The 11,861-nt window shown below is 42.8% G+C and overlaps 2 protein-coding genes across 2 annotated transcripts; both read right to left on the reverse strand.

The window, feature by feature from the left end:
- Positions 1-766: 766 nt before the first annotated feature.
- LOC110336177 (beta-defensin 13) lies at positions 767-2,824 on the reverse strand. Its single transcript, XM_021218618.1, has 2 exons — positions 2,767-2,824; positions 767-1,129 (listed from the first exon to the last, which is right to left on the reverse strand). Exons 1-2 carry the CDS (start codon positions 2,822-2,824, stop codon positions 993-995), a joined length of 195 nt encoding a protein of 64 aa, XP_021074277.1. The 3' UTR covers positions 767-992.
- Positions 2,825-7,524: 4,700 nt separating this feature from the next.
- LOC110337118 (beta-defensin 12) lies at positions 7,525-10,593 on the reverse strand. Its single transcript, XM_021219875.1, has 3 exons — positions 10,496-10,593; positions 10,094-10,135; positions 7,525-8,374 (listed from the first exon to the last, which is right to left on the reverse strand). Exons 1-3 carry the CDS (start codon positions 10,563-10,565, stop codon positions 8,250-8,252), a joined length of 237 nt encoding a protein of 78 aa, XP_021075534.1. The 5' UTR covers positions 10,566-10,593; the 3' UTR covers positions 7,525-8,249.
- Positions 10,594-11,861: the final 1,268 nt, after the last annotated feature.

Genomic DNA, 11,861 nt, shown 5'->3' on the forward strand with positions numbered 1-11,861 from the left:
CACATACTACTGGTTTGGTAATGGACTTTTACACAGTTTGAAAAGTGGGAAATTCACTGGAGTGGGCATAGCAGTGATTTATAGCATATGGCTAGCTAGAGTGTGCCATTTTTCTGCAGGGAGCATTTGGGGGAAGTATCTACTTATTCTCTTTGTGACTGATTGTTTTCTCCTCTCCTTCCACTTTGACTTCTGAGAACTGCCACACATTTATCCATGGCCCTTGTTCTTCCATCTTCACCCAGAACATTATTTAATGGACATGCTAAGAATATGAGATGTAAAAGCCAGAAGTCTAACTTATAAGTGCAGTAAGTCATAGATTGAATGTAGCCTCATCTGTAGTTAGGCACTGAGTTCAGGACTTCTGAGGACTGTGATGTCTGCATAGGCTATGATTTAAGTTTTCACTATACTCAGCAAGTGTGAGACATGTTTATGCTATAGCCAACCTGAATTTTTATATGAGCTCTGTTCTATATGGAACTCCATGTTTTAGGCCATCCAGTGTATGGAAGTCAGCCTAAATAACTTCTCACAATGTTTGGCAGGTGTATTGATGAAACGATCTGTGTCTAGCAGGTAGCTCATTTACTGTGAGGGACAAGTTTGTTCTATTTACAGGTATCAGAAATTTAAGAAGACCCATTGTCAAAGATCTGCTTAAAGCCAGGAAGAGAACTAGAGGAGGCAGCTCATCTGAGTCACAGGCCAACTCTTCCATCATACCTGCTTCTTTTTTATTTTATTTTATTTTACTTTTGTTGGAGAATGGAACAATCCATAGACCATGACAGAAAGAGAGTGTGTAGACTTTGATAACAGGACATGTTGTCAGCCCCGTAGAAGGTCAGACCCAGGGAGGCCATTTTCTGCTATACTAGACACTGAATAGACCTGACTTCACAAAGTCCAAAACTTGAGAAGAGGCCAGTGCGGGACAGTCCCGAGAAGTTTCTTCTGACATTCTGCTCATGGCTGGTGCTGAGAATTCAGTGTTTCTTTCTTTTCCTGCAGCACAGGAAATTGGCTTGGCAGGTCCCAATCTTTTGTTCAAAGGTAAGGCATTCAGTTTCACATTGGCCTTTCATCTTTTTACAGAGGAACCTTCTGTACAATGTGCCCCTGGCTAGGGGGAGAGGGCAACTGTTAGTCATCTAGTAATCTTTCACTAGGCCAAAAAGTGAATACTTCATTACTTCATCAGAGACAGAGAGGGACAGACACTCACACAGAGACAGAGACAGAGACAGATAAATATACACAGAGAGATGAGAGAGAAAGAGAGAGAGAGAGAGAGAGAGAGAGAGAGAGAGAGAGAGAGAGAGAGAGAGAGAGCTGGCACATCGTTTGCTATCAGTGCCCTTAGCAACCATCTGCAGGAACCACACATCATGTAATCTGTTCCAAGCAGCTAACTTATATGGAAAGAGAGTGTCTCTCCCTAGGAAGGCAGCAATCAACTCCCCAACTCCAAGAAGCAAACCTTCCCAACAAGATTCTCCCTTTGTATTTCTAATAGTGTCTGATATAGATCAAAATGCAAAGACAGTACGATTGCTACTATAGGCAGGTCAACAATAAACCATGCCCGATAGCATATGATCTTAATGTTTCAGAATCCAAAATCAGTCAACAATGCTCTCCTGATTGGCACTCGCAGAAAAGAAATGCAAGCACAGAGTTCAAGAACCTAACTGGGAGCCTGGTTTGCCAGGGAGAGCTCAGCCCGGACTGTTCCTGGCAGAGCTCACCATGGCTGTTCCCTGCAGGCTCCTTAGTCTGTGCTGCCTCTTAGCAGGGTTCCTGTGAACCGGCTCCTCTGCAGGCTTTCTGCATCTCCCAGTCAGAGTGCGGGCTGTCCTGCTCCTGCTCCTCTGTACTCGGCATTCTGGCTTTTAGGAAAGTGGTTTGAATTACAGCTCTGGGCACACACTCCTTCCTCACTCACTCACTTATCTATACTTACCTATATTTTGAATGACTTTACTCTTTCAGGAAATCTATTATTTATTAACAGATAAAGGATGGCAGTAAATTTCCAGAACATTAAGGACAAAGACTCTGCTTTAATTATAAATCTCTGTTTATACTGTATAGCTGAACGAACACAGCTGGGGACAATGTCTCACAACAGTGAGGGCACAAAGTCTGGGTCTCCCTAGAGCTTCCGGTGTTGACACACCCACCCATGATGGTTAGACACCTGGGAGTTATGCAGTAGGATGGGAAAGCTCAATGCAGGTTGTATGTAGCAAGGGTGTTTGAGGGGGGCTGGCCAGACTGTTGTAGGGTGTAGGTTATGCTGTACGAACAGATCTGTTTAAATCACTCCAAATCTCAAGTGCAAACAAACCAGGATGGCAGCAGCTTCAATGGGATTATTCTCCATTATCTATGAGGTCCCAAAAAAACACGTTTGAAATGATCACACAGCAAATTATTTGAACCAACTACCAAGATATGGAAATGTTGATTTTTTTTCCATTTTAAAGCAGTCACGTTGTCATATGCTTCGATATGTTGAGATTTGAAAACCAGGGAAAGGATCTAAAGGAGTGAAGAAGTCCAAATCCCTGTGCAGAAGTGGCCCCGGTGCTCCTGTCCCCACTGATCTGAGTCAGCGTAAGCTTAGTCTTCTGTTTCTCAGCTTGGAACAACGTTTCCAGGGCCCCTTTGACCCCAGACTTATAGACCACAGAGCTGAAGGGCGAGGTTTCTCTGATCAAGTTGGCAACACTGCCTCTCCACTGACTTTCCTCTTACCTGGGTAAAGTTGAATGAGTAGAACAAGCCCAGCAACAATTAAAGAAAAGATTCTCATGTCTCCAGGTAGCAGGGGAGGGGAAATGGAGAAGGTACAGTAATGGAGCCAGGTTCCCTTATTAAGGAGAGGAGAGTAAGATCCATTCTAGTGCTCAGAAACAGCCTTGAGGGAGAACTATTTTCCATGCTCCACTGAGTGACGTGTGGGCCAGCTGATCGACCTTTTGTCTAAGTCTTTTATTAAAGGCAAGGCAGAGAAAGCACCCTGCCTTTTTTGCCTGGAATATTCTGTTTCTTTTCTTCTTAGGTGTCCCTCATTTCCCTTCATGTTCCATCTCCAGGACCCCCAATTCCACAAATCCTACAACTATCCACTCCTTTCTTCCTGTAGTAAAGTTTTATGTATAGCATACTTGTTTACAAGTTTTATCTACCAATTCTTAGTTAATTGATTGATAACTGGCATAGTGGCTTTTGTGGGATAAGTTAGCTATCCCAGTAGATACTAAATGTCATTGAAGAAATTGGGGCAATTTTGAGTTCTTTCTTCTATTGGGTTAAACATCAGTGTTGTTTATGTTTCTAGTGATAAGCTGTCTGCTCAGGGTAATTCATGACTAAACAAACAATTAGATGCAAACTGTCATTAAATCTTTCAAGTTTATGCATATATAAGACTTTCAAAGATGGTATAATTCTTAATATTCTTTCCATAATCATTTGTGGTATAAAAGCCATGGGTATTTGTACTGCAGATATTTGCTGTTGGTAGGCCTTAGTTTTGTCCTAAACCAAAGGAGACAGTGTAAGATTTTGTGCAGGAGAGTTATCTGGAAGAATATTCCAGAAGAAAAATCTACCTTCCCAACAGAGTGAGTGCTTAACAGATCAATTATCACATTAATAGTAAATTAAGTTCTGGAAAATGCACAGATGCCAAAAGGATGTGTAAGAGGCAATGAAGTCGGGCACATTTTAGAAAAAAGAAAACATCTAGATAGAGAGTGAGAGTTGGTGAGTTACCAGTGATTCTTAATGTGTTAGAATCTTGGCCCTCACTGTGAGCTATGATGCAACCTTTAAACTGTAGAGCTTAGAGTCCACCTGTGGCGACACATACCTGTCCCAGTACTCGGGAAGTGTAGGCAGAGAGTTTCAGGCCAGCTTGGGCTACATAGTGAGTACCAGCCCAGTCTGGTCTCAGACTGACTCTGTCTCAACAAAACAAAAGTAAGCCCCCCCCCAAATATGTGTAGATTAGTATAAGTTAATTAGGTCACTGGGGCACTGTCTTTAGGAGTAACATGGTTCTTATGGGGACTCGCTATCCCAGAGAGGTTAACAATAACAATACCCCCTCCCTGTTGCCTGGCTTCTTGCCTTCCATGCTGCCATTGGCTCTAATCCAAGCTCCTCCAGGATGCCATCACCAAGGTCTGACATGGCCTGGGAGACCATGAAGCTGGACACAGATGTCACCTGATCATGGATGTGAGCCTGTCACTGAGATTAACTTTTTGAAAATAAAGTACCTAGACTCAGTTGTGTGTTAGCAAAAGAAAACCAGGCAAAGACACTCGCCTGGACCTACCCTCAGTTGATGGCCCTGTTCAACACTTTATGAGAGCCAGAGCCAGAAAAGGGGGTGCTTAGAGCTCACACCATCCCCCATAGGTCCAGAAACCCGGAGGCTCTGATCTTCCTTTGTGTTACTTCTCCAGGATCCAGGGTTTCTTCTTGACCCCAGCTGTCACTTTCTTTCCATTCCCTGAGCAAGACTGGTGGCATCAGTGACACCAAGTACTTTGCTTTGGAAAAGCAGGAGAGGTGTCTGAGGATGGGGTCCCTTCCCACTGAGGGGCCCAGGGTGCAAACGCACAAACACAACTGAAAGCTTTCTGTGAAAGGGTTGCCCAGGGAAACTCTCCAGGTTCAGTCGTGCAAGCTCTCAGAGCTTGTTACAGCTACGGTCCAAGAGGGCCTCATGACACCTTGAGTTGGCAGGAGAATTTGGATGTCTACGCCATCCTAGTTCTGTTGGTTTGCAGAATGCAAGACCTGTGGGGATGTGAAGGCTTTCAGGAAAGTTTCCAGAGAATGTGGCCTGTATACAGGACTGTATAGTAAGGTCAAATTCCCTGAAAAGAGTCCTGGAACAGACTTTGCACAAAGCTCTGGGAGTAGTCTATGCTTTGGCCAAGACCCTGCGGTGTTAGAGATACCAAGAATGTTGAATCTCTGAAAGTGAAAGCAACATTTAGCAAATGGGCCAGTCTATCTATAAGAATCCATACTTGCTGCACGAGACAGGGCTATAGTATAGACACAGGGCTAGTCAGATCCCCTAGAGTTCACATCATGTCACCCCTTGCCCCAGATGCCAGGCATGGAGCAGAAGGCTTTAGTGTTTGCCCAGATGGATTTTGGTCTAGATTTGGGCCACCATTCCTTGTTATCCTCATGACTCTTCTTGGAACAGAAATGTTTTCTGGGTGACAATGTACATTGGAAGCATGTCATTTGGATTTTTTTTATGTTTACATATATTCACAGCTGAGATTTTGTTGACTCTCAGAAAAGACTAGACATTAGAATTTTGATATGTATTTCCTTCAAGTATTTTAGCGATCTGCTCTTAGGTGCAATTTTTTAAAAATCTTGTATCTCCTCTCTTGGATTGATACTTCAGTCATAAAATAACCTTGTCTCTCATAACAGGCTTTTTGTTTTTGCCAAAGTCTGCGTTACAAGCTGTTTGTCTGCCACTTGCTTCAGTGTTTCCTTGAATGCAAAGTTTTTAATCTATACAATTTAAATCTTAATCTTTTAAAAACCACATTCTGCCAGTCTCTAATTGTGATGGTTAATTGATTTTCCCCTAATGTAATCATCACTAAAGTGGAACTCATATCAATTTTGGCATTTTCAATATATATATATATATATATATATATATATATATATATATGCCATGGACTGGGGCTCAGTGGGCCCTCCTCAATCTGTGTGAATCAGAGTCTCAGACAGATGTGCATGGAGTCGGATGGGCATTGACAAACAGAGATGACTGGAGAGAGTGTGTAGAATCTGAGTGTAATTTTTCAAATCAAGCATGAAACTTTTTATACAGAAGAAAAAACAAAAAAGCCAGGTGGGAATACATCCGCTGAGTTACAGTTACACAAAACAAAATGATTGTATACATCAAAAGATGGCGGGGGGGGGGGGGCCCNNGGCAGGTGTAAAGTCTATTGTTAAACCCGCCAATTCTCTAGGCCAGTGTGTATTTGTCTTGGCTTGGGTGAGACTCTGCTAATGTCCTAAGTAATCACTCTGCAGACTAGCCCTGAGCTATCCTACCTCTGTTCTTTGTAATGCCTAATTAGTTTCACTGGTCTCTACTAGAAGTAAATTTGAATATTAATGAATAGGTAACCTCACTGAATTCCTACTGAATTCCAAGCTCATAGGCTTCAAGGAATTTCTAGGACATTGGAACACTGGTGGAGGCTCACCTATGATAAAATTCAATCTTTAAAGGCACTTATAATACTGAAAGAGAGCATACACCATACTAACGTGGGGATAGGGTTTGAGTATATGGGTTATGAGAATGCCAATGTTCCAGGAGGCTGAGTTTCCTTGAAACTCTTTGCCTCATGAGTGCTTCCATGCAACTCGGACTGTCAAGCAGACTTCACAGGAGTAGTAGTAACTTACTTTCAGTAGTAACCTGGAGCCACAGCCTCAGTTCTTCAGCTCATTTTGATATAAAAGTAAGTTGGTGAGTTCTGAAGTGAGGGGCTCATGTGCTGGTCTTGAAGGATGAGATTGCCGTGGACAAAGGCAGCTGTGAGCAGGGGATGCTACGTGCTCTGTCCTTGCTAAAACTGCTGAGGTTGGCACCTGACTGTGTGCCTTTGGAAGACATTTTGCCTCTAATGGCATTGCAGCTCGAGTCGATGCTTTATTGTCAGTCTTGTGAAAGTCTGAGCAGAGGAACCACCTACACCAGAGCCAGACTCCTGACCTGAGAGAGTTTGAGATAGTGTGTGCCATGTCAAGCTGCTAACTTGGCAGTGTGTTCTCATACAGCAACATGAATAACAGTTGTATGTTAAGGTGTGTGCGTTCTGTAGAGAGGCCTTTGCATGTTCTCACAAGGCTGCTGTGCTCTCCAAAGCAGTGAGCACTTTCCCAAGGGGTTGAAAGTCTTTGTCATTGTCTTTTTATTATTCATCTCATTCCCAGAACTTGATTCTAAAACCCCTTTATGCTATCTATGTTCTTTCCTAACAGACCACATCCTTAGCTGTTTTCCCCTAAGGATGCCTTTGAGTCAGTGAACCCATGCGATATTTTTGGGACCTCTATAAACCACACATCTTGTTGCCCTCTATCCAGTATCCCAAGCTCTGCCTGTCAGAAGCTACACCTGCCATGGGGGAGCCAGGTGAGCATTGAGAGGAAAGCAGTAGCTTTAATATGCGAAATGAAGCCTCTGGTGGGGAACTGCCCCTGTTTCTATTGCTGGCTGCCATTTTCCTAGCAGATTGAATGGATTAAACTCAGCCCAAAGTCAGGAACCCTGGTGGATGGAGGTAGGATAGACCAGTGCTGATGTTTCATAGCTAGAAGGTAAAGAGTAAGAGAAGAGCCTAGGTATTAGATAACGCTGTGCAGAATACTGCTGAGGTTCATGCGTCCCCACAAAACTGATCAAGTGTGAGCCCCATGACTGTTCTTTTGACATTTAGCTTTTGAAGCTACAAATTTTATTTCACAAGGCAAAAGTTAACAGTCTTTCATCTGCAGATAGCCTATGCAAATGGACATTTTAATTGATCTCTAACCATTTCCTTTTGCAGGCAAGGACAGCTCAGTCACAGGAGCACAGGCATTACCAGAATAAATGAGATTTTTAAAAAATATATATATCATAATTTTTATAATCTGTGGATAATAATACATTATCTCATCAAGAATCAAACGAATTTTTTTCTTGTATTCTATAGAACTATAAAGCTGTCAACATAGAGGAGCATGACACTTTTGTTTGTCTATTAATCCCATAATAATTAGTATGTTAGAGACACAGAAAGAGGTAGTGATGCACACACTGCCCCTTGTCTCCCAGGTTTGCTCTACCACAGGCAGCAATACAAATCAAATACCTGTATCAAATACAAATAAGGATGATAGTCATACTCTCAGGTGACCCTGAGCCCTAATGAGACAATCCTGGAAAGAACATTTATAAGTTATGAGTGTTTGGGAGATGCGTAGTCGTGTCTGCTTGTGTAGAAGACATTCATTGCTGTTTTGATTTTGGTCATCTTAAAATTAAAATGAAGCACAGAGACAGACTAAGGTGAGATGGGCCTGAACAGTGCTGACTGTGGCCCTGTGAAGCCACAGATGTCCTCTCCTCACAGATGTTCTCAGCAAGGCTTGCAAGGCCCAATGGCCACTGGTCCTTGCTTTCAGATCCTCTCCCGACAGCAGAAGAAGTTCAGCTTGCACCAGCCGGCAATCTTCTCATTTTCGGAGCATGTCCTCCTGCATTTCCCCCGGCCGAGCCTGCATGTCTCGCACACAGCAAACTCCCCTGTGCCAGGAAAGAGCTGCTGAGATGGTTGCTGGAACTTTGTGGGAATGGGAAGAATATCTAAGGCCTCCTGACAGGCAGTGTTTGCGTGTATGGCCAGCAGTGTTTTCTAGAATTAGGCCAGAGGCGTTGGGGATAGCTCAGCTGGCAAAGTGTTTCTTGGGTCAGCATGGGACTCTGAGTGTGATCCTCCATGCCCAGGTAAAAAGCCAGGCATTTGTGTACACTCACAGTCCTCAGCCGGGGGAGCAGGGACAGCTGGATCTCAGTGGCCAGCCCAGCTGAATTTGTGGTAGATTCTGTCGCACAAAACATGGTGGATAGCTTCTGAGGAATGTAATTAATAAGTTTGACCTCTGGCTTTTACACATACATGAACACACACACACCCACACACCCACAGCATTTGCTTACCACGGACAGGGTGGAACTGAAAAGAGTTAAGAGCAATAGGTAACCATCATCCGTGTCCCCCAGGTGTTTATTGTTTTTCACGGGCCTGATGTAAGAGACAGCAACATCTATTCTTCAGAACTACTAAAATGAATGTCTGTAGTGTTGAAAATTTACTACTAAAATTTGCGTTTAAACCCTCGAAGCTGGAATGAAGAATTGAATCTCAATACTTGTTTGGGTCTAGTACCAGCTGCTTAATTCACCTAGTTGCCTTCACCGGAGGGACAATACTAGAAATACCTGTGCACATTTTTAATTTACTGAGTGGTGAAATAAAATAACTATGTGGTAATGTTTGTATGATATTTACTTGTAAGGGAGCTTTAATAACTAAGTGGCACAATCCATGTATATTTGTTAAGGGCTTGAGAAATTAGTTCTCCATGACTTCCATAGTTCTTATGCTATTGTTATTTATTTATTGTTATCATCATTATGTTAGTGTGTGTATGTGTGAGAGAAAGAGAGAGGTGTATAATGTTGTACACACACATGTGTGTGCAGGTTCATGCACCCATGTATGTGCACACAAAACATCAAGAAAAAGGCTTTGAGCATCTTCTGTCACTCTCAGCTTTGAAGCAGGGTCTCTCTTTGAACCTTAGCTCATTTTCCTTAGCTGTTCTGGATCCCAGTGACCCTCCTAGCTCTGCCCTTGAACCTCCTAGCTCTACACCCATTGTGCTGGGGTCACAGGCTCAAGCAACACTGTGTGTGTGCTGGAGTCCAGACTTGGGTCCTCATAGTTGCATAGCAAGCACTCTTAACCTGTGAGTCACTTTTCCAGACCTCCAAGGATTTTCTAATATTTCTTTTAGTTACGTTTGCATTGTGCTATCTTCCCATGTAAGAGAACCTCTGGTGCACACCCAAAGCTTACGACTAACTGTTATAAACAATGCTTTTTAATGAGGGTGGTGCCTCACCCACCATCTGCACCATTCTATGTGATCTTCCTCATTCAGCAGATGCCCTCCTGCAGACCTCGTTCAAGTTAGGTCATAAGTGAAGGACAGCTAGGATGTCTGGATAATGCTAATTGGTGGGGATGAGGTTGAACATAAGCACCTTAAATTAATAGAAATGTCACTGAAAAATATAAATATGATCATGGCCATAATAGTAATAGAAGATGGAGCCAACGGACCAGAACTCAGTCCTTTCATAACTACCTCCCTTCCTTGGCTTCATCAGGCAAAGATAGCTAACTGGGCCTGAGTCCCCAAGAGAGAAGGAGAAAATACAGATAAAGTTGTAATTTACCTCCTGGAAATGACTGGGAATACTCAAGTCCTGCCCAGGACCCTAAATTTAAAACAAAATGCATTTTAGGAAAGATTATTAAAGCAAGAAACGACACTTTATAAAATTTCTTCTACATGTTCCATGGCTCGTGAGGGACTACTGATGTTATAGCTGCTGTCTTTATTGGATTTCTCAAGACCAGCACTCCTGGAAGCCAGAAAGACCAATGTACAAACCAATAAACTAAAAATTAAAGCTCTGTTCATCTGGCTCTTATGAGTGGAGATCCAAGAAATCTCCGGGGAGAGGAGAGTTACTCTCAGTTTCAGGGTCGTGCATGGAAGAGTCATTGGGCTTCATGATCTGCCCACTGCCCACTGCTCCCCCAACCCCATCAAAATCCCATCAACTTTGATTTACCTGATGGCAGTTCAACTACAATGAAGAACAAAGCAAACCCAAAATAGAACACCTCTCTGCTCAGAGCCATGTTTGAGGGGAGATTCTTCAACACACAGAATCGGGGTTTCTTTGTGGAGACAAGAAAGTGTTTATATTGGAACGTAGAGGGCTATGTTCTAGGTCAGTGAAGTGAATCAATAGAGAAAGTGCAATTACATGCTCCATTTGCCAGGATCAAGAGCTGGGGCAGTGGGTTATAACCTTGAGCCAGCAAAGTCTTACTTCTCCATGCCTAACCAGCTTGTAGAATGGAGTGGATATTGGTCCAAGACTTGGAGAATTCAGGGCTGTGCACACTTCTACTGCAGGAATCTAGGGGAGAGAATCCTGATAGGTCTCCATGACTTCTCAAGGAACAAAGCACAAGTATTGCCTTTGTAGCTTGTCCTGGGGACCCAGTATGATTTCAACTCAGGAGCACTTTGAATGCCCCCAGTGCTTCCAGAGCTATGGTGGGGACTGGAAGGCGATTCATAGATGTGCACACTGACCCTCCTCATTGTCACTGCTGGATTTATAAATTGTTCAGCAGAACGTGAGGAGTAACAGACCTTTTGCTAAGGTAGCATTGAATCCTGTGCCTGTCAGACATCTCATCATAGACCAAAGTTATAATCACAACATCCTTTAATAATGAAAACCATGGGCATCAAAAGGGATATTCCTGTCAACCCCCAATCTGTGTCCTGCTTATTGCCACCTTGATGCTTATAGTTACATGATGTACTGGTTTTCAGTCTTGGAGACAAAGGCAGGCCTGGTGTCTGTCACAGGCTTGTAACTCAGCTACTCCAGAGACTGAGGCAGAAGCACCACAAGCTAAAGGCCTGCTTGGGCTACACAGTGAGTTCAGTGAGTTCAAAGACAGCCTGTGCAATTTGGTGATACTTGAATCTAAAATAAGTAAAAAGGGGCTGGGATGTAGCTCAGAAGGAAAGTGTTTGCCTGGCATACACATAGCCTACATTCAATTCTCAGTGCCCTCCTCTAACTCACACATGAAAAATGTAGACTGTGTAGTTACACAGATATCAAGTTGATCACCTAAATAAATTAACAGTTTTTGAAACCTTAGCCTCTTTATCCTTAAAATTGTGTTATATTGATAATATCAGCCTCATTGGGCATCTGAGTGCATTGCACATGGCAAAGAAGTGTTGATCAGAATGTCTGATTATCATCATCATCATCAACATCACATTTATATTTCTATATAACATTGAACAACCACTATGCGAAGTGATCATAGCAATCTGACTCCTTTTTTAATTATATATTTTCTTTTTTAAATGAATTTATTAGATATTTACTTTATTTACATTTC

Source organism: Mus pahari, chromosome 19 (assembly GCF_900095145.1).
Source record: "Mus pahari chromosome 19, PAHARI_EIJ_v1.1, whole genome shotgun sequence".
Lineage (NCBI taxonomy): Eukaryota > Metazoa > Chordata > Mammalia > Rodentia > Muridae > Mus > Mus pahari.

Excerpts from the sequence above, each read along its gene's own strand:
- LOC110337118 (XM_021219875.1), bottom strand. The coding sequence starts at position 10,565 with ATGGCTCTGAGCAGAGAGGTGTTCTATTTTGGGTTTGCTTTGTTCTTC. Across the intron at positions 10,136-10,495 it reads TGTAGTTGAACTGCCATCAG|GGTCCTGGGCAGGACTTGAG; the intron begins GTAAATCAAAGT and ends TTTTAAATTTAG. Across the intron at positions 8,375-10,093 it reads TTCCCAGTCATTTCCAGGAG|GGGAGTTTGCTGTGTGCGAG; the intron begins GTAAATTACAAC and ends TTCCTGGCACAG.
- LOC110336177 (XM_021218618.1), bottom strand. The coding sequence starts at position 2,824 with ATGAGAATCTTTTCTTTAATTGTTGCTGGGCTTGTTCTACTCATTCAA. Across the intron at positions 1,130-2,766 it reads ACTCATTCAACTTTACCCAG|CCAGGGGCACATTGTACAGA; the intron begins GTAAGAGGAAAG and ends CTCTCCCCCTAG.